This window comes from Armigeres subalbatus, chromosome 1 (assembly GCF_024139115.2).
Source record: "Armigeres subalbatus isolate Guangzhou_Male chromosome 1, GZ_Asu_2, whole genome shotgun sequence".
NCBI lineage: Eukaryota > Metazoa > Arthropoda > Insecta > Diptera > Culicidae > Armigeres > Armigeres subalbatus.
The window spans coordinates 167,460,514-167,487,672 of record NC_085139.1 but is presented as its reverse complement, the minus strand read 5'-3'; the positions used below and the strand labels follow the sequence as shown (position 1 = coordinate 167,487,672).

The following is a 27,159-nucleotide window of genomic DNA, read 5'->3' as shown; positions in this document are numbered from 1 at the left end:
CCGTCACCGACTATGTCCATCCTGCTCCTTAATACACCTTCATTTTCACTGTTCAACAAATCTTCGAAGTATGTACTCCTTCCACCTGGCTGCCACCATAGTCTTGTCTGTCGAAAAATTCCCCTTTCAGTCATTGTACATGACGGGCACTGGCGCAGCGTTATGCCGCGCGCCATTGACAGTTGCGTAAAACTTCCGCATATCGTTGCTATCCATATTCTTCTGCATAGCATACGACTCCAAGCAGCATTTTTCTCGTCCGCTGGCACTCGTCATCAAACCAACCATTCCGTTGGCGTCGCTGTGTTTTTTGCAACTACAAAGTAGTGATCCGAGTCAATACGTACCACGTAAAAAGCGGGAAATGCGATAACGCATAGTTCCCAAAATCTGCATAATTCCAGAAATCGCGTAAGAAATCAAAACTTTATAAAAAAAAACCGAAAAATCCGCGTTAAAAGCTGCGTACACGGTCACGCTCAGGTTGGCCAAGAGGAGATGTTTAGACCGAATATTGGGAAGCTCAGCGCTCACCGGCTGACGAACGAAAACGGCCTACGACTAATTGATTTCGCCGCATCCAAGAATATTGCCATTCGCAGCGCCTACTTCCAACACAGCTCCCCTATCGGCACACCTGGAGATCAGCAGTGCAGACAGAATCACAAATCGACCACGTTCTGAAGGTACCCGGCAGAATGTGGAACGTTATAGACGGAAGAGGAGACAGCAGACCAGCCTTTTTCAGGAGAAGAAACGCCGCCTGGAAGAAGCGGAGTGCGAAGAGATGTAACAGCTGTGCGGTTCTCTAGAAACACGCAAGTTCTATCAGAAGCTAAACGCATCCCGCAAAGACTTGGTGCCGCGAGCCGAAATGTGCAGGGATAAGGATGGGAGCATCTTGACGGACGAACTGTCTGGCCACAAATGGCCGGAGCGAATTGTTATGACAGCAGCTCTCCGTGGGTGCGTGTGCACGCCACGGAGGTCTGATCAGAAGAGGCCGAGTCATGACTTGCTGCGCACTAGTCGGCACGCTGAGGTATTAATGTATAATCACACGCTGATGGTAACTTACTCAAACCCCACATTTCCCTTCTTCTCTTATTGAAAAAGGCAAAAAAATTCCTCTAGCATAGACCGCAATGATTTTTTTTAAGTTATTTACGCGAGACAGTGGCGTAGCCAGAAAATTGGTGTGGGGGTTCGAAAAAAAAAATTTCTTCTAAAAATTTTGTCTCTGGGGGGGAGGTTATGTCCAAAACCACCCCCGTGGCTACGCCACTGACGCGAGACGAAGATGAACATATTGCATTTAAGAAACCGATAATTTCCTTTGAAAACTGAACTCCAAAATAAACTTCTCTGATCATCCTGGTTTTCAATGGCAGAACAACGAAATGCAAGTCAATAGGTTGTATCGATTAAATGTTAAACTAAATTGGTACCTAGTGTTATGGTTTTGATCTTACAAGAAACATTTTATATTGTAGCAATAATCTAAATATCTTATACCGTCCATTAAATCCAACTATCAGCTTCATATATAGTAATACCAGCAAGCTGACCTACAACATATCGATGTTGAACTTGCTAAGAACCGCTTGAAACATGTGTTCATAAACTGTGGGCTGCGACTCCTAGGGAGGTCGTGGGTTGATCAATAATAGGTTGCGAAAGACGAATCTTGATTCATACTTTTGTCCCACAAATCTATCACAGCCATTAGATTTAGCTCTATGTAGTGAATGGAGAACAATAAATATTGAGATTTTGTCAAATACAATGAAATCCAAACAATTCAAATCCAATCCGAATTCAATCCATTTCCAATAAAAATCCAAGCCACATTAAATTCAATTCCAATCAACATCCAATCATAATCCAATCTAAATCAAATCCAAATCCGATTCAAATCCAATCCAAATCCATTCCACATTCAATCCAAATCCATTCCACATCCATTCCAAATCCAATCCAATAAAAATCTAATCCAAATCCTATCTAAATCCTTTCGAATTTCAAATCATTTCCAATCCATTCAAGATAATATAATGATGGGATATGAAGCAATTCATAATGGTTTGTTCAATCTAACGCATACAAATTCTAAAAGCCAATGTAGGAGGGTCGCAAGCAATGTGCGATTCTGCTAGACCCACCATGTAATAGTAGTTTGGGAACATCTGGTCTAGGATATGATATTTATCTAAAATTTCGCAGAGATATCATACTTAACTTAATCATAAAACTGGAGGAACATCGCCCAAGACCGACGATTATGGAGCTCGACAATACGCCAGGCATATGTGTATCGACGATTTATTCAACCAGGTATCCAGGTAGGTATCATACTTAAATGCGATAGCATACGTATATACCTAAATTGTAGACTTATGTTAACCAGTACTATTAGCCAATAATTTATGACTTTGTGAATGCTGACAACGTTTTTGAGCTTCGTGAATGTTGGATATCTTATCCAATGGGTAATTCCCCTATGACTAATAAGTCAGTAAATTCCAAAATAAACTTCAAGATAATATACTACGCCTTCCAAACAACTTTGTAGCATACGATGGATCTCCATATCTCTCAGATTTCGTTAGAACTAGCTTAACTGGTAGTCTCATGTACACTTAAGTCGCCAAGTTATACATTTCCTACAATGCCTTATATTTTTTGAATCATCAAATCTTTTAACACATTAGCACATCAACAAATTGATTTCAACTCACCTTTTGAAATCAGCGTCAGGATCCAACAAATAACCTGGAAGGATCGCCAAAATGTCTGGCCCCAAATGGCCGGAGCGAATTGTTATGACAGCAGCTCTCCGTGGGTGCGTGTGCACGCCACGGAGGTCTGACCAGAAGAGGCCGAGTCATGGCTTGCTGCGCACTGATCGACACGCTGAGGTGTTAATGTATAATCACACGCTGATGGTAATTTACTCAAACCCCACACGAACGTTTGGTGATCGAAAAAGCTAGCTAATTGCCTGCACAAACTGATAGTCAGATTCTGGGAAACTGAACAGCTACCGGAGGAGTGGAAGGAAGAGGTTATATGCCCCATCTACAAGAAAGGCGACAAGCTGGTGTGAGAGCTTTCGAGCGATCACCATCCTACGAAATGGTGAGTTGACATCCGGGAAGGAGCGCCTAACATTCCACGGGTCTTCCGATGACAATTGACCGCCAGCTAAGGGTTGCGCACTAGCCTGGTAATGTAGCCTGGGCACTGTTGTCCTTCTGATTTCAGCTAGAGTGAGAGGGTGCGTCATGTGGGGTCTGCCTAGGATGTGCTGTGGTTCGACAGTGGGCTCTGTTGAACTTCTATAAAAAGCTGCATGTGTCTCCAAGCAGGCCCTATCAAAGCGATCGTGTGCCGCTCAAAGCACACTAGCCTAGTCCAGGTGTTGAGTAGGACTTTAAACAAATTTGAACCGACTGATCGAGCGTCTGTTCACCAAGGAGGTGCGGCTCCAACAGCGTCTGTTCTGGCATCCACCGGCTGCGTATGAAATACTATTCCCCGGAAGCTATACCTAAGATGGCAGCCCCATCCCGGTGGATAGGGAACCTTGGACCACATGAAGCTTGAGATCCTGGAACCAAGTGAAGTCCGTTGGCCAAACTTTGGAGCACACAGAACGCCGTCGGGACAAGTTCTGTTACATTCTGGTTTACGAGGTGAACACGCTCCTACTAAGCGCTCAGGCACACTCTGCCGTTATGCAGTGGAAACCTATAAGTGAAAGGATAATCGTTGCCAGATTTAAAACACGGGTCCGAAACCTTACTATAGTCCAATGTTATGCGCCAACCGATGCTGCCGATCTGCAAGACAAAGAGAACTTCTACAGTCAACTCAATGCCGTCGTAGATAGAATTCCGAAGGGTGATATCAAGATCTGTTTGGGCGACTTCAATGCGAAGATCGGTTCACAAGGTCACGTCGGTCTCCCGTGACGGCTTTACAAAAAATCAAATCGATCACATCTGCATCAGCCGAAAATTGAAACGGAGCCTTCTTGATGTACGGAATAAACGTAGTGCCGATATCGCGTCTGATCATCGCCTCCTCATCGGCGAAATACGCCTGCGCATTGCGCGGATTCGTTGGCAGGAGGAGAGAGTTGGACGACGGTTCTACACACGCGGAAAGGAGGGTGCCGCGGTGAAACGGTCCTTCATTGGAGAACTGGAGACGTGAACTGCACACCCAGAGAAAACAATGGATCACCGATGAGACCGGGGGGAAGATAGAGAAGCGAAGAGAAGCCAAAGCTGCGATAGAGCGATCAAAAACCAAAGGAGCCAAAGTCTTAGCCCGTCAACGATACTCGACTCTTGAGAAGGAAGTAAAACGCTCATGTCGACGGGACAAGCGAGCGTGGGCAGACTCTCTGACTCTCAGGGCAGACTCTGCGGCCGAGTGAGCCGCAGCAACCGGGGACTTTCGCCTCCTCTACGATATCTCACGACGCTTAAGTGGGGCAAAGGTGAATGCAACGATGTCTGTGAAAGACGCGAATGATCAGTTATTGACCGACCCAACTGACCAGCTGAAACGCTGGTTTCAGCACTTCGAACAACTTTTTCAAGGGCCAGCCAGGCCAGGCTACATTCCTAGAATTCGACGTATAACACGCGTCAATACCGAAGCTTCATCTCTGCTAGAGATTCAAACTGCCATCCAAAGCATAAAATCTAATAAAGCCCCAGAGGCCGAGATGCTCAAAGCTGACCCCATGACATCCGCTCAACTACTGCATCGTTTGTGTCGTAATATCTGGGACACCGCAACTTTCCCGGTCGACTGGATGCAAAGTATCTTAGTGAAGATACCCAAAAAGTGTGACCTGACTGTATGCGATAACTGGCGAGGCATTATGTTGCTGTGTACCGTTCTCAAAGTTCTATGCAAAGTTATCCTAGCCGGATTCAGGAGAAGATCGATGCGACTCTCCGGCGGCAGCAGGCCGGATTCCGTGCTGGAAGATCCTGTGTGGACCATATTGTCACGCTCCGTATCATTCTGGAGCAGGTCAACGAATTCCAAGAGTCCCTTTACTTGGTATTCATTGACTATGAAAAAGCTTTCGATGTCTCAAGCACGAGAATATGTTGGGCGCTCGGAGACGCAAGAGGGTTCCTGAGAAAATCATCGGTCTCATCGATGAACAGTACGAGGTCTTTTCGTGTAGAGTGCTGCACAATGGGATCTTGTCCGACCCTATCCGTGTCGTAGCTGGTATGAGGCAAGGATGTATTCTATCACCGTTACTGTTCCTCATCGTAATCGACGAGATTCTGGTCGGTGCGATTGACCGTGAACCAAACCACGGGCTGTTATGGCAGCCTATAACCATGGAGCACCTAAACGACTTCGGCTGATGGCGACGATGGCTGATGACGTTGCACTCCTCGCTCAACGGCGCCCTGATATGCAGAGCACTCCTCTTCGGCAGGCTTAGTCATCAACGTCAACAAAACCAAATCTTTGGATGTAAACACGGTGACCCCTTCCAGTTTCACAGTAGCCGGGCAACCAGTGGAGAATGTTGAAGGCTTCCAATATCTTGGTAGCCAAATGGCGTCAGACGGCGGTATAGACATAGGTCGACATAGGCGCACGGATCAAGATAGCAAGGTCTGCCTTTGCGAGCTAAAGAAATATCTGGAGAAACAGGCAGAAAAGTGAACGCATCAAAATACGAATTTTCAACTCTAACGTGGAATCTGTGCTGTTATACGCTAGCGAAACATGGTATGTATCAGTGGAGAACACTCAACGGCTGCAGGTGTTCATCAACAGATGCCTGCGGTATATAATTCGGGCCTGGTGGCCTCACAACTGGATCTCAAACAACGAACTCCATCGTCGTTGTCACCAGAGGCCACCCTCCCACGGCTAAGGAGGGCCTGTACGCATGTCGAGAAAATTCGTTTATGTATGCAAAAATAACGAAATATTGGAGATAAATCTTCATGTGACGAGTGTTCGGAATGTGAATATGTTTGGGATTTGAGTCAAAACGGTACGTCGTGTGATTATCCGAGAGGTGAGGTAGGTGTCATCAATAAGTAGATAAATTAGTTTTCTCACATTAAAACTTAGCATCTTTAACGTTTTCATAATCACTCGTATTCTTTTTTACTGAAGAATGATTCTTTCGAACAAATCTAATTCATTCGAATCATTTTCCATTTCATTTTGCTGGAAATTGGGCTTTCGTTCACAAGAACATTCGAACGCAAACCAGAATATAGGTGATAAGCAAAATTAACAAACTCATCTTAATTGAATACTCCAATCATCATTGACTGCTAGTTGTAGATTGTCCAGTATAAGAGCCTCATCGATAGTCCGAACCTCAACTCCACTAAAATTCAGCAGATGCTGCACCGTTATTGATGTTATTTCTTTGGTAAGACCCATGATGATTACCGATCCAATCTTAGCATCGGTCTCATATACAGCATCGGCATCAATTGCTCTAAAAATGCATGCATCAATCAATTACATTAAGCTAGAAGATGAGGCATACAAACCTTGAAGATAGATCTCCATTTTTAAATTCATACTGCCTATACGCATACATTCCATGTCGATAAGCCATACTCTCTTCATCGTCGACGTATAATGTTCCAACAGAATATCCATTTTCATTCAAGGCCACTACGAGGGTGAAAGGATCCTGTCTCATCAGCACACTAGACTTCCGCGGAATTCTCTTTATCGGAACGATTGTTCCGCCCCGTTGAAAGACCGGAATTTTTAGCTCGTCAACTGGTACTGACACAAATCCCACTTTACTATACATTTGATAGTTATCTATGTCATACCAAACATCTGCTTTTCCATTATCTTTCGCGGGAAAATAAACGTTAACGCTATTCTGTTCAGGATATAGAGCAGGAGCAACAAGAAGCTGATCACCGATTAAGTATTGACTATCAATATTGAACGTAGCTGGATCATATGGATATTGCACAAACATAGGACGCATTAATGGTGCTCCACTGCGTTCATGTTCAAAAAACGAAGTGTACCAAAACGGTAACATGCGATAACGTTTTTGAATCGCATCCCGTATGGCTATTTGTATATTTTCAGGCCACATCCATGGCTCTCGACGGGGCGTATCAGTGTGGGCATGACCGCGATAGAACGGCTGGAATGCACCCAACTGATACCAACGAGATATCAGCTCACCACTGGGATGTTCGAAAAATCCTCCAACGTCCGCTCCGACGAAACTTATTCCGGAAACTGATAACGACAGACACATTTTGATCGAGGCACGCAAGTGACTCCATTCAGCTGTGTTGTCTCCGGTCCAAACTGCAGCATACCTCTGAGATCCAGCGAAAAATGATCTGGTCAGAACGAATGGCCTGTACAGGTCTTCGTTCCGCCGCATGAGTCCATCGTAAGACGCCATTGTATGATAGAAACCGTACATGTTATGAACATCTCTATGCTCCCATCCTCCGTAATGCAGGTTATCTTTAGGCATTGTAATTTCTGCACCGCTAAATACTGAGGGCTCATTCATATCGTTCCATATGCCAATCTGACGCGTTGACAATTTGAAATTTTGAAGTAAATATCTGTCTGCGTAGTATTTTCGTGCATCTGGATTGAAGAAATCCGTGTAACTTGAGAGACCTGGCCAGCATTCGCCTTCAAAATCGTATCCATTTTTATCCTTTACGTAATATCCGTTCGAATTGCAGTCCTGATGAAAGAAATAATTTGTATCTATCTTTACATGAGGATCAATTATCAGAACCAAATGGCGACCATTCATTGTCAGATTGTTAATCATTTCCAAAGGGTTTGGAAAGTGTACCGAATCCCAGGTGAAATAACGTTTGCCGTCGGTGTATTCAATATCCAGCCAAATAGAATCCATTGGGATGTCATACTCTTCAAACATGTCATCAATCATGGCAATATCCGATTCGTTGTCGTAGTTCCAACGACTTTGGTGATAACCCAAAGCAAACATCTGTGGGAGAGGTGCGCTTCCTGTTAAAGATGCAAACTGCTTAAATGCTTCAATTGGAGAAGGGCCCAACATTACAAACGCATCCAAAATGCCGCTCTCTGAAAAAATATTCACAAAGGTACTGTCCACATAGGAAACATCGATCCATGTTTCAGCCGAATTTTGCCAGTACACTCCACTCGTTCCAGTAGAACCATGTCCGTAAACCACAGGAATCGCACCATATAATGCCATTTTACTATCCATTTCGTAACTATTCACATCTAAGGCATATAAACGATATGGATCACTATCTTCGTGGATTGTTTCCTTCAATACAAAATCATCAGCATGTTCCGGAATTCCAAACGTTATATCAGCTTTATGAAATGTGAAGTCCATACCTATCGATTCTGGACCACGTGGTTTACTATCAACGACTCCATTGAATTCTTCTTCCCATTCTCCCTCTTCTGGATTCAAAGGCTTTTCCCTTGAATGTTCGAACTTCAACATTCCCTTGGCATTAGCGGATACCATTAATTTATCCTGGTTGTAGAAATCGATCCTGAACGGTTTCTTATGAATTTCCGCTCGACTAGTTTTATCTCGAATATTGACAGTGAACTCTGAGCTTTCTATTAGTACATCTCGGGGGTTTAAACCACTAATTACCGCATCCGAAACACGATACCGGTCTCGGATGGGATACTTTTCATTTAATTCCAAATGATAAACGTTACCAGGAATCGAACTCAAGCTCAATTCGTACCAATGATTCGTCGCGGTATCATAGAGATCCATCATCACCACATTATTTCGTATATCCAATGAGTTCTCGTCTACCTCGAAAGTGCTATTCTGAGATTTGAACTGACGCATCCGACTGAAATAGTAAAACACATTTCATCACAAATTCAATTATATACTTAAGAAAACTAACCGACAGAAGCCACTTTGTACGCATGTTTTGAATACACTGTGATCAACAGCTATTACTGCGCTCACCAGCAGCAGAACTGCCGAACATTTGAAGAACTGCAATTTCCCTATAGCCATGATGGCTGAAAGTGATTGACTCAAACTGATGTGGAATGTTAGTTGATTTATATATGGAAATGCAGAGAAATAATCGAGATAACGCATAAGTTCAACATATTACAGTTGGTCTGGTCTTATCAGTTTTAAGAGAAATGATAAATATTATCTCATTGAATAATTGAAAAGGTCAAAACAAGCTATAGGCATCGCGAGTATAATTTGGAAACAACAATGATGTAAACCTGATGCGCCATAAGCTATATACTGCTAATGTGATTTTTCCTAGAATATTTTATTTGGAACAGAATTTTACATGTGAGGACTAATTCCCTAGACGATGAAGACAAAACCCCAAAAACATTTACCTCCTCCGCGATAACTCACGACGCCTCATCCGGGCGAAGATGATTGCGATAGTTCCCAGACCGCATCGTGCTGTGCGGTTCTTTTATCTCTTTGCGGAAGGAAGTTTTTAATACTACCCGAAGCTATTTTAATTTCAACAGTGCTTCTTAGCGCTATTCGTACCCACTGAACCCGTTACGATCTTTGCAAGGACCCGTGCCTTCGTTTTACGTTGGACCCGTTTGCGGCAGTAAAATTCCGACAAGCGGTGGTAATCCTGCAGGGACACCGTTCTGAAAAAAAAACTCTCAGAAGGTCACGTCTGCACGCTCAGCAATGAGTATTAATAAAAACGAGAAGAAGGGGGAGTCTCTGAATTTTCCACTTCCTTCTAAGAAACAAGGTTTCAAGACCGTCCTGCCAAAGCGTGGAAAAAATTGAAGGAAGCTAGAGACTTCAGATGATCCTTCTACCACGAACATTTAAAATAATTCATCTCCTATCGAACTGAGCAATCAGTTCGATTTGAATAATGACGAAGTTAAGCAAATCGAATCTACCTCTAGCCCAGGCAGCGCCGTAGCGTGGGGTTGGCTGGGTTGGCCCCCGCCAAGGGCGCCAGCCCTCAGGGGGCGCCGGAATCAAGAAGAACATTTTTTTTATTTAAGAGGCTTGCAGAGAAACAGAACTATTTTATTCGTTCATTTGTTTAATCTTCATCTAAACTGATAACACGAATCAACAATTTGACGCCACAATGCACGGTTTGAGGCCGCATCTCTCCATTCTCGAATGCGCCCCACGCTCGCCAAGTCGTTTTGCACCTGGTCTGCCCACCTCGCTCACTGCGCTCCACGCCGTCTCTTCTTCTTCTTCAATAGCTCTACATTCCGACTGGAACTTGGCCTGCTTTTCAACCTAGTATTCTATTAGCATTTCCTCAGTTATTAATTGAAAGCTTTTCTATGTCCGCCATTGCATGAATATGTATCCTGTGTGGGAATTACAATGAATACACTATGCCCAGGGTGTCGAGAAAGTTTTCAACCCGAAAACATCCTAGACCGGATCGAGAATCGAACTCGTCATCTCCGGATTGGCAATCCTACGCCTTTGCTCGCAAGGCTTCTGGAGACCCCCACGCCGTCTCGTACCTGCCGGATCGGAAGCAAACACCATCTTTGCAGGGTTGCTGTCCGGCATTCTTGCAACATTTCCTACCCATCGTACCCTTCCAGCTTTAGCTACCTTCTGGATTCTGGGTTCGCCGTAGAGCTGGGCGAGCTCGTGGTTCATTCTTTGCCGCTACACACCGTCTTCTTGCACACTGCATAAGATGGTCCTAAGCACCCATCTCTCGAATACTCCGAGTGCTAGCAAGTCCTCCTCGAGCATTGTCCATGTTTCATGTCCGTAGAGGACTACCGGTCTTATCAGCGTCTTGTACATGACACATTTGGTGCGGTAGCGAATCTTAAAATTTTATTCGTTACATGGCCAAATAATAACAAAACAACCACAAAGTCCAAAGGTCTATGGCGGAGATATTTCAAGAAATCTAATCTTTCTTCTATTTGAAATAAACAAGTCGAATGATTTGTTCTTAACTTTGACTGCCATTTCGGTTTCTCTGAGCCTTTCGGAACCGGTTACAATATTGAAATCACGTAGATTAGCAGAATTTATTCGCAATACAACATGTGCCAAGGCATTCATAGCCTCATTTCACCACATGGCCCTCCTGTTTCCGATGTCGATTCCGACCACTTCAAAGTTGGATGTAATTGACCCACCAAAGTACATCCAACCACTGACAGACCCATTCTTATGTTGTATCTTTCTTAATCCGAAATCCGATAGCCATTTCGTTCATCGACCGATCCACTTCAGAGTTGGATTTTCTTTTTCCAACCTTTTGACATTTGTATATGATTTGTCACGATTTTCAAATCTCTTTTCTCTGCGATGTACTTGCAAGTACGTCAGTTCCTTCCATTAAGAGCAAGAAACTGCCGTTACGACACTATGAGCAGTAAGTAAATAACTTTCAGCAATTTTAATGATCTTTCAGCCTGGATGTTCCAACAGATTCCATATATACGAGGATCCAGAAATGCCCACGACTCTGCCAAGTCCCTAACATATCTTACCATATTTTGCAAATTAGTGTATTTAAAAGCTCACAATATTTAAAAACTTTTCTGGGACATACCGCCTAATATACTGCTTGTTATACAAAGCATTTTCAATCCACTAAACTTTTCAATCTTACTGTTCTACAAGAGCCAACATAGTGAAGAAAATCTTGTTAATAAAAATTTATAAGACTTTAAGGTGATGATGATGATGATGGTCCCGCCACATACCCCTACAAAGGTTTGAGCTAGACGATTTATCTTTAAGATAATTGATTGAATTTAATTTTTCAACAATTTAATCAGATTTGCAAAACAAAACAAAAACGATCTGATTACCATCACAGATATAAATTTCATAACTTTCCATTACTATCCAGCAAAAATAATAAATGTAAAAACTGTTTAATTCATCTACAGATTCTCATAAGTATCAGTAGTGATGCTTCGAGTTCATAAAAATGCAAAACTTGTGATACCTCTCGCACAGATTTCAAAAGTTCCACCAAGAATCGCGTTTCATGTTATTACAAGTAACGTTAGCCACTCGAAAGCATCAATAATAATCTAATAAACTATGTCGTTGTCAACAAAATCAAAACTTGTGTTACCGCTCCGTCGATATCAAAAGTTTTGTTATCACTCTACTAGATAGCCTATTACTAATCCGCAGAATCATTGAAACAGCTGAAAAAGCGCAAGTCTGTACATAAATTTAAAAATCATTCATATCTGCTTTACGCGCGCGAGGCTCAAACTTTTGTAGACTACACAAGAAAAAGGTCAAATTACAATTACGTCAATAAATATAAAATCCATCATCATCATCGAGGCGAACAAAATAGTTTATTAGTGCCTCAATAATTGAAAAACACAATTGTCCAAACAAAATATCCGTAGGTCAAACTTCGTCAAGATACAATAATTAATGATTTTTAAAAAGTCAACTAAGTAGCTGCTTAAAATACAGCTTTTACGTGTGAAACACAAAGTCTCTTGAATTGTGATAATGTCGTTGCACGTTTGATATGTGTAGGCATCGAATTGAAATCATTGATACCTTTAAAAAACAAAGAATTTTGTGAAGCTCCATGCAAAAAGTTGGGTGTTCTTACATCCTCCGCGTTTCTAGTGTTATATCTATGAATGTCACTTCCTCTTTCAATTCGATCACACAAATATCGAGGCAGCAAACCATTTACTACTTTGAAAATGAACACCATTGTTAAATACACAATTCTTTGCTTCACCGAGAGCCACTGCAATGCATCCAACAAAAAAGTTGAGGAAGTGAATCTGTTATATCTTAAAATCAAACGCATAATCTTATTCTGCAAGCGCTGCAATCTCGATATTTGTGTCTGATTTGCTAAAAGGTGGGATTAAAAATGTTATTGGATTGTGAAATATTGACCATTTTTCCTTGTAATAGAGGGGCGCCCAAAAAAGATCTCGCCAAGGGCGCCGGGAGTCCGCGCTACGGCTCTGAGCCCAGGTGATTCGATCCATGCGAAAAAGCAAAGGATTCCGCCAATTGTGGTATCTGGAATGAGATTTTGAGTAACCTTCAGGGGATCAAGGTTTCATTTCAGATTGCCAGGAAGGGTGACTGCCGCGTTTTGCCGGGATCCTTTGACGATCGCAAACGTCTTCTTCAGTATTTAACTGAAAAGCGCCATAAATTCTTCACATACGACGACAAAACTGAGCGATTGTTCAAAGTCGTCTTGAAAGGTCTCCCCAGTGATGATAAATCACTGGATGAGATTAAAATTGAAATTTCTCAATTACTTGGATTTTCACCGATCCAAGTAATTAAGATGAAAAAGAACTCTCGCTCTGGTACTTCCCAGAGGGGTATTTCTCAAGAATTTTATTTAGTTCATTTTAACAAAAGTGAACTAAATAATATGAAAAGTTCGGAAAAGGCCTGTATTATGTCCCATGTCCGTGTTACATGGGAACATTTCCGCAGGCCTGGGGGAAAGCAGTTCGTCGAATTCTAACTTTTCAAACACGCCCACCTATGCAAGCATCGCTACAGGCAGGCAAAATTTCATTTCTGAAAATTTACCAACGATAGGTAAATGAAGTTCATACCCATTCTACAACGGAAAATAACGTTCGTTTTGATGACTCAGGTAGCAAGCATGTCTGCTTCCGACTTTGATTTTCTAAATGAACAATTGCATCACATGATTGATGCAATGTTCAAAGCAAATACCAAAACTGAAGCTGTCCAGGTTGGTATCAAATTTACTCAAAGAATTGTTATTGGACTTCGTTTCAATAGATCCAAATAATTCTTTGAAAATTTAAAATTGGAATGCCCGCCCTTTAAAAGGTAAGGAAGATGAATCATTTAACTTCCTATCAGTTCATAATGTGCACATTGCGATGATAACTGAAACATATTTAAAACCTGATCTTTTCATCAAAAGAGATCCAAATTATTTTATTTACCGAAATGATCGTCTTGACAGCGCCTGTGGTGGGGTCGCCATTGTCATTAATAGACGTATCAAACATAAATTATATTCTTCGTTTGAAACTAAAGTTTTCGAAACCTTGGGAGTTTCTGTTGAAACAAACTTTGAATAATTCTCTTTTATTGCTGCGTACTTGCCTTTCCAGTGCAACGGGCGGCAAAGGAATTTGTTGAGAGCTGATCTTCAAATTCTAACTCGCAACAAATCCAAATTTTTCACAATTGGTGACCAAGGATGTTATCGATCATTTAGTAATCTGCGTTCAATCATTTAGTAGTTTGTCAATAACTCATTCCAGAGGCTAAATTTCAAAATGTGTTGTATGGTCGACTTTTAGTGCGAAGGTTTTTCTACAACTCTATTTAACAGGTCGATGTTCGAATTCTACTGCTAAAGAAGTTACGGTGCTAGTTGCTATACTTATACTAAATGATAACCAAATATGCAATCATTTAGTCCAAGTTACTGCTACTAGCGCTATCGCTCAGTTATTAGTGAAATTCAAACAACGAACTGTTAGGCAGAGTTGTAGATAAACCTTTGCACTAGAAGTCCACCATACAACACATTTTGAAATTAGGCCTCTGGAATGAGTTATTGAAAAACTACTAAATGATCGAAGGCAGATTACTAAATGATCGATAACATCGTTGTTAGTGACTCCAATATGTCAAACACCGTTCATGGAATAATGCTCAAAGCAATTCCAATGGTAAAATTCTGTTTGAAGATTGTTCTGTGGGATATTATACTATTCAATATCCCAATGGACCAACTTGTTTTTCTTCCAGTCGGAATCCTTTAACAATTGCAGGGCTGTTACAACAGTCGCGGATTTCGCGATTTTCGCGTTTTTCGCGAATTTCGCGGATTTACCCTTCCAGTCGCGAAAATCGCGGTTCCTTCAAACATTGTCGCGAAAATCGCGGATTTATAACTACACTCTCGCGAAAATTGCGATTTTCCCAATTTAATTTTAGGATTAATTCAACATGTCGATTATTTGGGCGTTTGCAGAACAAGCAAACCGCCATGGATCCAAACACATGGTATTCGAATAACCTTTCAATAGTCGTATGGATGTTGGTTGAGGTGGACTAATAGAAAGTCTGTCGAATTGCATTTATAGATTACTGAAATGCCGAGAATTATTTATTTCATTGCCTAGAACTTTTGTGCCACTAATTTCAGAATTACAATTATGATTACTTGCGCTGCATAGAGGGTCGACGCTAAAGTTGGATCAAACGCATTAATACTAACACATGCAAACTGACGGGCCGGAACGGTTCATCTGCATCCTCGAGTGTCTCTTGCTGCTGAAGGATTGAGGTCTAGGTTGGGAATGCCACGCTTTGGTCATCCTCGGCAATATCAGCTGTCAAACAGAAAGTCGTTGTGGATTGTTCGACCTCTCTTTTTGTTGAGAAAGGATCAGTTCGCATGTCAATGGTTGGGGCGATATTCAGAAATCCGAATATCGTCGGTGGCACGATAGATATAGTTTTTTTTTTCATTGCTCGACCATCAGTTGCATCAAGTTTTGTATCATGTTTAATAACTCCCACTATTGCAGGCATCATTCAAACCATTCGATATTCGTCCTTTGTTTTATTATGTATTCCAATAACTTTGTGTAGGCTAGTTTTTTGTCAGTTCAATGTGTTTTTGTTCCATTACCTGTGCTTCAAAATTCATCGCTGTTCTTATATCCATTGAGAGTTTATTCGTGATTACTTAGTTGGAACAAACTGTCTGACTGAACTTGAGCCTTGAGACTCCAAAAGACTCCTACGATGGATAGCACATACGGCGTTGTAATGCTAACTATAGATGGCTAATCGCTAGATCCTGGCAAGTCCCTCCTTCGTTTGGGAGACTACTCACTTACGAACTAGTTTGCACATGTGGGGGAGAATCTAACTATTTCCGCTTACTAAGCTTCACTCCGATATAGATTCATTAACTCTTACGTACTCAGTTAATCCTGGGCCAACTGCTAAAAAGCGCACTGAAGTTTAGTACCCTCAGGTCTACTTCAATTGCAAAACACCATCCTGTACGCGACCTACTATGAAGCCTACCTACGGTCTCTTTTGGTACCTCTAGTGCATGTTATCTTTGCTTGATGCTCTTCCGGCAAATGAACAACGTGTCGAGTCTGCCGTGTTATATAAAATTAGCAATCCCCATCCATTATCTCATACGTAGTGGTAATTACATCATTTTTCAAATCGTGAACATTATCCAAGTTTTTAAAAATTCGTAGGTCTTAGAACCATTCCTGTCCGCCTCTGGTATCATTTCGCCTGAGTGCTTTTAAATCAGATTTGCCAAGCTTTGTTCGGGCCTCTGCAGAGCTATGTCGCTTGCTTTTGAAGAAATTGTCTTATTTCCTAACTGGCGGATTTATGGAAGTGCAAAATCCAATGACTGATCAATAAATAGCCGGACGGATTATTGGTGCGTCCAGATGCCCTTGTAAAACGATGGTAGATATTAGAAAAAAAAACTAGCGTACTAAAAAATATAATTCAAATCTAGACCAACACTTGAAAAGGGCGTAACAGCCAAAATTTATTCCTTCTGATTCTTCGTCTACATATAAAGCCATATATGTGGACGAAGAATTAGAAGGAATAAATTTTGGCTGTTACGCCCTTTTCAAATGTTGGTCTAGAAATATAACCCTTGATCTAACTGGTATTTAGCTATGACAACAGACTGCCATCTGCCCAACCAACTTATGACTAAATGTATCTATACAACATCGATTAGAATGGAGGGTTTCCCGGAAACATGAAAAAATAAATTTCTTTCGGGCATAGTTCAACACTGCACGCTGCACTTTTCTGTGGCTCGTGATATGGTTGAAGCGTTAACTATGCAGTTTTGGGTATTACATAAATTAGCGAATGTTCTTTCATTTTCTTTTCTATCGACAAATATGCCAATAGATTAGAAGCAAAAATATTGAAATTTCGCATTTATAAAACATGTTTTGAAGTAAGAAACTATATTTTTGTTTGTCGTGGATTTGTTTCTTTTCTAAAGTCGCGGATTTCGCGGATTGGAATTCGACTAGTTTGTAACAGCCCTGCAATTGATTTAGTTTTAACGGATTCAAGTCAACTGTGTGGCCAATTGGTAACTCATGCTGACTTTGACTCTGATCACCCTCCTGTGATGTTTGAAATCTCCCAAGAAGCCATTTTTAAACCAATCAGCTCTACTTTTAATTATCATAGAACTGATTGGGATTTATATAAAACGTATATCGACAGGAATTTGGATGTTGATATTCCCCTCGATACCATAAGTGATATTGATAATGCTCTCGTATCTTTGTCAAATTTAATTGTCGAAGCCAGAGGCATTGCAATTCCTAAATGTGAAATTAAATTCAAGTCCATTATTATTGACGACGATCTTCAGCTACTGATCCGTCTTAAAAATGAGGTCCTACCAAAGAACTCGCGATCCCACGTTGAAAGTTATTTGGCGTGATTTGCAAAATTAAATTAACCTTTGCATCCCCAACCTCTTTTGTGCATCAAAATTTTGGTGATGTTTTTGCTCTAATTCATTCAATTTTTGACCGATTTGTTTGTCAGACATGAACCAGAGATTAGCATAGATCCAGGGGATCGACCAATTGGACATGTCGGTCCACCGGTTCCGGATTTATACGGAATCCCAGTATGGTCTGTCGGGTGGCCATTTAGGACAATTTTGACTTTTATGTTTGTTATTCGTACCAATATCGTCCTTTTACATCCGTATCATGAAGAAAACTTATTTGCGACGCTTCTGAATAAATTTGGAAACATGATGGCTACACTGGAACCGGTTCCGGGGCTCTAACTGGGGACATATATCAGAGTACTTCGAAATGTATCATGAGGCAATCTTCGGTATGTTTTGGCGAAAGTTATTTTGAAACTAATTTTAGATTTCTGCTATCAATATTGATCCTTTTGATCCAGTTGATCCAAACATCCCGGGACACCTGGAACCAATTCCAGAGATCCTGTGGAAGACTTGAATACGGTTTTTGAAAAAAAAACATAGCATGCGACATATAAAACTTCATGATTCACCATAAAAAATGTAGGAAAACATTTTTTAGATCTTGATTCTACTTCTGGCCACTTCCGGGAAAATACCGGAAAAGTCGAAAGAAGCGGTTTTGAAGTTTGATTCATAAGTTGAAGTTCATTACCAAAGTTGTTAGTTGTACGCACATTTCCTCCAGGAATTCCTCCGGAATTTCCTCCGGGAATTCCTCCGGAAGTTCCTCCAGGAATTCCTCCGAAAGTTCCTCCATGAATTCCTCCGGAAGTTCCTCCAGGAATTACTCCGGAAGTTCCTCCAGGAAATCCTCCGGAAGTTCCTCCAGGAAATCCTCCGGAAGTTCCTCCAGGAAATCCTCCGGAAGTTCCTCCAGGAAATCCTCCGGAAGTTCCTCCAGGAAATCCTCCGGAAGTTCCTCCAGGAATTCCTTCGGAAGTTCCTCCAGGAATTCCTCCGGAAGCTACTCCAGGAAATCCTCCGGAAGTTCCTCCAGGAAATCCTCCGGAAGTTCCTCCAGGAATTCCTCCGGAAGTTCCTCCAGGAATTTTTCCGGAAGTTTCTACAGGAATTTCTCTGAAAGTTCTTTCTGGAATTCCTTCGGAAGTTCCTTCGGCAATTCCTCCAAAAGATCATTCAGGAATTTCCCCGGAAGTTGTTTAAAAAATTTCTCTGGAAGTTACTTCAGTAATTCCTCCGGAAGTTCCTTCAAGAATTCCTTCGGAACTTCCTTCAGGAACTCTTTCGGAACTTCCTTCAGGAATGCTTTCGGAATTTCCTTCAGGATTTCCTTCGGAAGATCCTTCTGAAATTCTCCCAGAAGTTCCTTAAGGATTTCCTCCGGAAGTTCTTTCAGGAATTCCTCTGGAAGTTCCTTCAGGAATTCCTCCAAAACTCCAAAAGTTTCTTCAGGAATTCCTCTGAAAGTTTGTTACCGTTTTCGGTACCAAGGATCAGTACATTTGCGTGGGTACCAATAAAAAAAACCCTGATTAATCCACCTAGCGGTAATGGTGCCTTTCTCGTGCATTATAAAAATAGTATTTTTGTCATTACTCTTGAGCCCATAGTCCGATCTGCCCAATTTTCAATAGGAAGCAATGGTAGAGTATCTTGCGTCGAATGCAATTTGTTGCGAGTAAATCGGTTAAGGATATGTGCCTGAAAAATGAGTGACATTTTTTTACTCAATTTTTCTATAAAAAAGTGGTATTTTGGCAATAACTTCCGAGCCCATAGTCCGATCTGACCAATTTTCAATAGGAAACAATGGAAGAGTATCCTGCGTCGAAAGCAACTTGTTGCGAGTAAATCGGTTAAGGATAAATGCATGAAAAATGAGTGACATTTTTTTCTATAAAAAAGTGGTATTTTGGCCATAACTTCCGAGCCCATAGTCCGATCTGACCAATTTTCAATAGGAAACAATGGAAGAGTATCCTGCGTCGAATGCAACTTGTTGCGAGTAAATCGGTTAAGGATAAGTACCTGAAAAATGAGTGACATTTTTTTTGGGTGTGTGCGCACAGACGAACACACATACACACACACACACACACACATACACACAGACATCACCTCAATTCGTCGAGCTGAGTCGATCGGTATATAACACTATGGGTCTCCGGGCCTTCTATAAAAAGTTTGTTTTTGGAGCGATCATATAGCCTTTACCGTATACTTAGTATTCGAGAAAGGCAAAAAGTATTTTGGCCATAACTTTCGATCCCATAGTCCGATCTGGCCAATTTTCAATAGGAAACAATGGGACACAAGTCTGCGTCGAATGCAACTTGTAGCGAGGAAATCGGTTGAGGATAAGTGCCCGAAAAATGAGTGACACTTTTTTACGCGATTATTCCGTAAAAAAAGTATTTTGGCCATAACTTTCGATCCCATAGTCCGATCTGGCCAATTTTCAATAGGAAACAATGGGACACAATTTTGCGTCGAATGCAACTTGTTGCGAGGAAATCGGTTGAGAATAAGTGCCCGAAAAATGAGTGACACTTTTTTACGCGATTATTCCGTAAAAAAAGTATTTTGGCCATAACTTTCGATCCCATAGTCCGATCTGGCCAATTTTCAATAGGAAATAATGGAACACAATTCTGCGTCGAATGCAACTTGTAGCGAGGAAATCGGTTGAGGATAAGTGCCCGAAAAATGAGTGGCACTTTTGCTACATTTTGGTACGTGGGTGCGCACAGACGAACACACATACACACACACACACACACACACACACACACACATACACACAGACATCACCTCAATTCGTCGAACTGAGTCGATCGGTATATAACACTATGGGTCTCCGAGTCTCCTATAAAAAGTTTGTTTTTGGAGTGATCATATAGCCTTTACCGTATACTTAGTATACGAGAAAGGCAAAAAACATACTAACCATTACTATTGTGAGACTTCGCATGCAGTAGCCAAAGGTAGAATAGGTGTACACTTTGGGAACGCCTATTCTGCCTTAAACGTGTAAAACCAACTAATTCCGTGTGGCTCAAATCTCGTGGGCGACGATGGCACCCCTATGGTGGGGATGAAGAGAGAAGATAGAAGATAGCGAGGAGATCGTATCGGATCACGAGACGCAGCAAAAAAAAAGTCGAAGTGTCCGATAAATCGAGTTTTTCTCTGTCAAGCAAGTGATCAAGGGTCACCACGCGGTGAGGCCGAAGTAAAGCTATTGCCGATTTCCTCAGCGGGAGTTCCAAGAACGGTGTCCAGTGTCACGGTGCTTCTTCTCCCGAGTTCTAAAGCGCGAGACGTGGTTCTGAAGTATTTCTTGATTGGCGGCCCGCACCGGATTGCAAGTATTACCCGGTCGGGGCAGTTTCCGGCCAAAGCAAGCCCCGCCTGTGTCCCGATCCAAGACGTTTCTCGAACCCATCAGGAAGTTTCTGGCCATTCGGGGTGCACCAGAAATCGTAAACCGTAAAAGTTCCGCGCAGGCAGGAACCGCTACGTCCCTAGCCTTGACGAGGTAACCTCAAACGCCGCCATTGCATTGTTCGGTAGCAAACTCAACGCAAGAATACCACGAGGTGGCCCCATTATCTGGATCCCGTCGCCAGCACTTTCTGCGACCGGAGATAGCCCGGACAAAATCCCGACACTCTTCAGTGGCCCCATCGGTCGCACTCCCTCAGGAAGACCCGGGCCCGGTATTTGCAGCAGACCGAGACGACGCGTCGCCAGCACCATAGAGGACGAAAAACCAGTCCAAGCCATCGGGGCAATCATCCGCAGGACGTGGCGGACAGAATCATTGCCCACCGGCCCCAAGATCCCCACCGGAAGCCCATGCAAAATACCGAAAGCCTCGGATACGATGAGGATAGACGCCTACCTGAAGCCGGGAGCAAGCTCCGCTACCCGTACCGTCCCGCAGTAGGCCGTATGTGCATTGCACCCAGAGTTCGCGGGCGAGCCCACCTTTGCCATCCCCCCTTTGTCGCATCGCCACAGGTACGTTAGGAGCCTGGTCTCCGTATGCTTCTCGGGACATCTCGCAACGAATCCACTAACCAAACAAACAAAACTAACCCTAACATGATAAGAAAAATATATAAATAATTAAAATGTACATGGATTTCTTTAATGATAATGGTGCATGCATCTGAATGATCCTTCCTTGTTCCGTCCACTTCAGCTACGTCGTGTGTCGTGTGTTCTTTGAGCAGGAGGTAAGCCGGCCCTGAGGATAGGTGAGCTAGTTTGGCGCGTGTGGACGTCCACTGCCTAGACGTGTTCCTGAAGGAAGTTCCAAAAGAATTCCTGAAAGAATATCCGCAGGAATTCCTGAAGAAACTTTCGGAGGAGTTTCTGAAGAAAATTCCAGAGGTTTCTTGAAGGAACTTCCAGAAGTTTCTTGAAGGAACTTCCTGAAGAATTTCTGAAGGAACTTCCGGAAGAATTGCTAAAGGAACTTTCGGAAGAATTGCTGAAGGAACTTCCGGAGAAGTAGCTGAAGGAACTGCTGGTGGAATTTTCGGATGCATTCCTGGAGGAACTTTCATGATGGAACTGTCGGAGGTATTCATGAAAAAACTTTCGAAAGAAATACTGAAGGAACTTCCGGAGGAGTTCCAGAAGGAAATTTTGGGGCAATTGCTGAATGAGTTTGGTATTCCTGAAGGAAGTTCCGAAAGAATTCTTCTGGACGAATTCCTGGATAATTTTACGGAGGAATTCCTAAAGGAGCTTCCAGAGGAATTACTGAAAGATTTTCCTGAGGAATTCCTGGAGGAACTTCTGGAGGAGTTACTGAAGGAACTTCTGGAGGAATTGCTGAAGGAACTTTCGGAAGAATTGCTGAAGGAACTTCCGGAGAAGTAGCTGAAGGAACTGCTGGTGGAATTTTCGGATGCATTCCTGGAGGAACTTTCATGATGGTGGTATTCATGATGGAACTGTCGGAGGTATTCATGAAAAAACTTTCGAAAGAAAAACTGAAGTTTCCGGAGGTATTCCTGAAGCAAGTTCCGAAAGAATTCCTGAAGGAACTTCTAGACGAATTCCTGGAGGAACTTCCGGAGGAGTTGCTGAAGGAACTTCTGGAGGAATTGCTGAATGACCTTCTGGAGGAAATGCTGAAGGATCTTTCGGGGGAATTTCTGAAAGAACTTCAGGAAGAATTTCTGAAGGAACTTCCAGAGAAATTCCTGAAAAAACTTTTGGAGGAATTTTTGAAAGAACTTCCGGAATAATTCCTAAAGGAACTTCGGGTGGAATTCTTGAAGGAACTTCCGAACGAAATGATGCAGTAAATTCCTCACCACTTCCTCCGATCACCAATGGTGGGACGTCATCACGCCGCCACCGCTAACTCAAAATTATTCATCATGCCGCCACCAATTAAATTGCAATCGGCGCACAGGTCTATCCCGAAACCGGTTCTTGGTGCCCGGAACATGTCCAATAAGGTTCAAAATTATATTAGAGGCAAACCTATGATTCACTTGTCATAAGACGAGTTTGTACAATCCCATTTAATTCCACCACTTAATTGTACCTTAACAGATACGTATTTCTACCTCAACAGTAAGGTCGTCTTCAGTGTCTCATACTTGATTCGACTTCGTCGAATAAGGTTCAATGAAAGGTTTATGAAACAAACTTTAAAATTCCTTTATCGATTTTTCCGGTATTTTCCCGAAAGTGGCCAGAAGTAGAATAAAGATCTTAAAAATGTTATCCCACATTTTTTATGGTGAATCATGAAGTTTGATATGTCGCATACTATGTTTTTTTCAAAAACCGTATTCATGTCTTCCACAGGATCTCTGGAATTGGTTCCAGGTGTCCCGGGATGTTTGGATCAACTGGATCAAAAGGATCAATATTGATAGTAGAAAACTAAAATTAGTTTCAAAATAACTTTCGCCAAAAAATATCGATGATTGATATGCCTCATAATACATTTCGAAGTACTCTGATATATGTCCCCAGTTAGAGCCCCGGAACAGGTTCCAGTGTAGCCATCATGCTTCCAAATTTGTTCAGAAGCATCGCAAATAAGTTTTCTTCATGATACGGGTGTAAAAAGACGACATTGGTACGAGTGACACACATAAAAGCCAAAATTGTACTAAATGGCCACCCAACAGACCCCACTGGGATTTCGTATAAATCCGGAACCGGTGGACCGACATGTCCAATCCTCTGGATCTATGCTATTTTCTGGTTCATGTCTGAAAATTTCAAACAAATCGGTCACGACCTTCCTTCTGCCAAACTCCCGTATGCAGGGGGAGGGAAGAATATCAGTGTGGGAGCTGATATATCTTCAACTTCAGTTTTAGAACTCCGTTGTACATAATGTTCCACAGCATTTGACCTAGTATGGAACCTTACGGAACACCCGCCGTAACCCTAATTGACTTCAGCCCTGAATTCGTTTCGTAAACCAGAATCCGGTTCTGGAAGTAACTCTTAAGGTGGTTATACAACAAAGCCACAAATCGGCCATCTTGGAAACCACGTGCTTTTTCTTGTGATTTTTCAAGAGCACGAATTGAGAGAACCACTACGCCCATGGGGATGAATCATCCGTAGATCGTTTGTTTACTTGTGCTAACCAATCGACTTTAATTTCAGCATTGTAAGAACATTATTACGTTAGATTTGAACTTTGATAATAGGAGTAGAAAACCGTGTGGTGAATTTGAAATTCACCACATGGCTTGATTGTATAATCACCTTAAGGATTTTACACAAGTAGTCAGGAACCCGCATACCGCGCAGCGCTGTTTTGATGGCCTCCCAGCTGGCACTGTTAAAACCGTTTTTGACGTCAATCGTCACTACAGCACAGAATCGATTGCCGCATCTCTTCTTCTTGGACACTCTGAAACTTCAATGACCGTCCTGATTGCACCCATCGTCGACCTGCCTTTTCGAAATCTAAACTGTTTTTTTAGATAAGCCGGTCTCGCCCTCCGTGACTACATCAGAAAGTATCGTTATTAAATACCTATATCACATCAAAGATATGGTATATATCATCAATACTTCCAGCTTACTCCAAACACACTGCAAAGATAACGGCTATAATTGGTAGTTTCCTTTGGAATAGAAGCCCTTTTCGGGTTCCTTTGTAACAGTTAGCTCGGAAACAGGAAGATGGTGGCCTTAAACTACAACTTCCACTCCTGAAAAGCAAGGCACTACTGATAAATAGACACACCCAAGAAAAAGAGTCCATACCATTCTACACATCATATTTCGATGGAAGGAACAATTAGCCAGCAACCATACCAGCTGATCTATAGTGTTTAAAAGTTCTTCGTCAGTATTTGGAGATTATACCAGATCATATTCGACAAAACCCTTGCTCCAGCAGCATACATGATGTATTCGTCAACCAAACTGATATCCCTGAAGTGGAAAGAAACAATCCAGCCCAAAATTAGAAAAGAGTATGGAAAAACGTCAATGATTCACACATTGCAACAAAAACAAGAAGTAAGCTTTACTTGATCACAAATGAAAAAGTAGCAACAAGGAAGGTGTTATATGGAACTGGACGAGCTGATGGAGAAAACTGCAATCACTGTGGTGCAACAGTGGAAACTATTCAGCATAAATACAGTGAATGCCGGCTATTTCTGGGGGTTGAAGAAGGTTTTCGTTCAACGACTTATTACAACCAACCTTGAATGGAGTTAGTAGACGGTATAGAAATAAGATGTTAGAATTAATCACGATACATTTTGCTTTTATTGATTCATGTGAAAACAATAGACATAAATGAACTAGAATCTGCTTTACAATATGGAATGTAAATAGGCATAGTTTTGAATTTTACAAATAAACAAAACAGTATTTTATAAAAAAAAAATCCTTTCCAGAGTTTCTGGATCATCTACCTATCTGGAAAGTTACCATCTGCTAGGCATTTCTACAGCACCATCCTAAACAAATCTGGAAACGCCAGTATCGCAGTTTTTAGAGCCACGTTTGGAATTCCATCTGGACCCGGAGCTTTCTTCATCTTCAGACCTTTCGACACTGATGACAGCTCGTCGATGGAGACTGGCATACCTACAATGGTTACTCCGTCTTCATCTGCGTACGGTGTAGGCGGCCACAATGTAGAATCATGCTGCGGGAAGACACCGTTCACGATGATCTTCAACTTGTCCGGACACATTTCCGCTGGCGACGCTGGACCCCTGATGAGCCCTGATCTTCATTATTGCCACACGATAAGCATTGCCCCAAGGATCAGCGTCAGTTTCTTGACACAACTGCTTGAAGTAGTTGGACTTGCTGACTTTGATCCCCCGTTTGAAAGCCGTTCTAGCTTCCCGGAAAACTATCTTACGCCCTTCTCTTACCGTTTCAGACCTTGCCCTCTGAAAACGTCTCCTGACCCTGAGACAGGCAGCTCGAAGATTGCCAAGAGATTCGTTCTACCAGTAGTATATAACATCTGAACATTGCCCCTATTGAGTCATCCAGTTTGAGTTTCGTACTTAACTCAAACAAAAGCTTGTTATTCTGAAAGTACTTTGAAAATTTTGGTGTCATGGATTCAAAAGTCTAGAGCCCATCAGCAAGAACAGCACTTTTCAAAAAAAAAAAAAACAAAAACTTCTATAGAAATAAATTTAAGATTTTTTTTATGTTACATAAAGTTTGTGCTGAATTCACTCTAGATAAAAATTGTTACAAATATTCATATTCTTTGCTTCCTCTAAACATTCTTTGGTATCATTTCCCATTAAAATTTCAATTTTTTAATGAGATAATTGAATTTTGGACTTTTTTTTCGTTTCCTTGCAATTTTTTTATTATCCAACTTCTCACAACTTCCAAGAGCTGTCGGACATAAAATAATATTTGCAACGGCCTAAATATAAAAATGATTTGTTAACACTATAGGATTTATTCGTTCAGAATATCGTCGTAACTAAGTTTTCAAATATACATATCCGAGTGGTTTTACAAGCGATTTTCTCAGCTTTTTTACAAGTCTCTTAGCCATCTCCTGTAGTTTCTGGAAATTAAAAAATATTGTGTCTATGGATGTTCAATTTTTTTTGCTAGAGCTGTGAGAGTAAAGCAACGGATTTAGAGAAATGCAATTTTTGTGATATAGGGTAACGGTACCAATAGTGGAGTTATTAGTAGATCCACAAAAGAAACAATTTTTAAAAATTGATAATTATAGGAAATTTATAGCTTTAATATCTTAGCCAACAGATAAACTAATAAATTTGCTAACAGAAATGAGATTGATGTAATTTAACTAAAACCGTGAATTTTTTTTTTTTATTTCTGAACTCGTGAATTTCAAACTTCAGATTAATTTAACTATTTTTTCTAGTAAATATGTAAAACACAAACATCAGCCAAATGGTGGTGGCTGGCCCAATTATTACTTCCGGTCTTTTACTATACTTAGTATAGTAATAGTCAAGCATTCGTTCTACATATTACTAATATGGGGGTAAGCGTGGTGAATTGTTATAGAATTTAAAAAGAAAACGAATGCTAAGAACAAGGTTCCACTGGATGACTCCAAACGGGCCAGTATAATGTGGGGTAGTCAGGG

The 27,159-nt window shown here is 41.6% G+C and overlaps 1 protein-coding gene across 1 annotated transcript; it reads right to left on the bottom strand.

Annotated features, from left to right (window-relative positions):
• Positions 1–6,171: 6,171 nt before the first annotated feature.
• LOC134208265 (neutral alpha-glucosidase AB-like) lies at positions 6,172–9,078 on the bottom strand. Its single transcript, XM_062684295.1, has 3 exons — positions 8,946–9,078; positions 6,561–8,888; positions 6,172–6,505 (listed from the first exon to the last, which is right to left on the bottom strand). Exons 1-3 carry the CDS (start codon positions 9,059–9,061, stop codon positions 6,301–6,303), a joined length of 2,649 nt encoding a protein of 882 aa, XP_062540279.1. The 5' UTR covers positions 9,062–9,078; the 3' UTR covers positions 6,172–6,300.
• Positions 9,079–27,159: the final 18,081 nt, after the last annotated feature.

Bases quoted from the DNA above. Each gene is read 5' to 3' on its own strand.
- LOC134208265 (XM_062684295.1), bottom strand. From the start codon at position 9,061: ATGGCTATAGGGAAATTGCAGTTCTTCAAATGTTCGGCAGTTCTGCTG. The intron at 8,889-8,945 runs GTTAGTTTTCTT...TTACTATTTCAG, and splicing joins GTACAAAGTGGCTTCTGTCG to TCGGATGCGTCAGTTCAAAT. The intron at 6,506-6,560 runs GTTTGTATGCCT...ATGCATTTTTAG, and splicing joins AATGGAGATCTATCTTCAAG to AGCAATTGATGCCGATGCTG.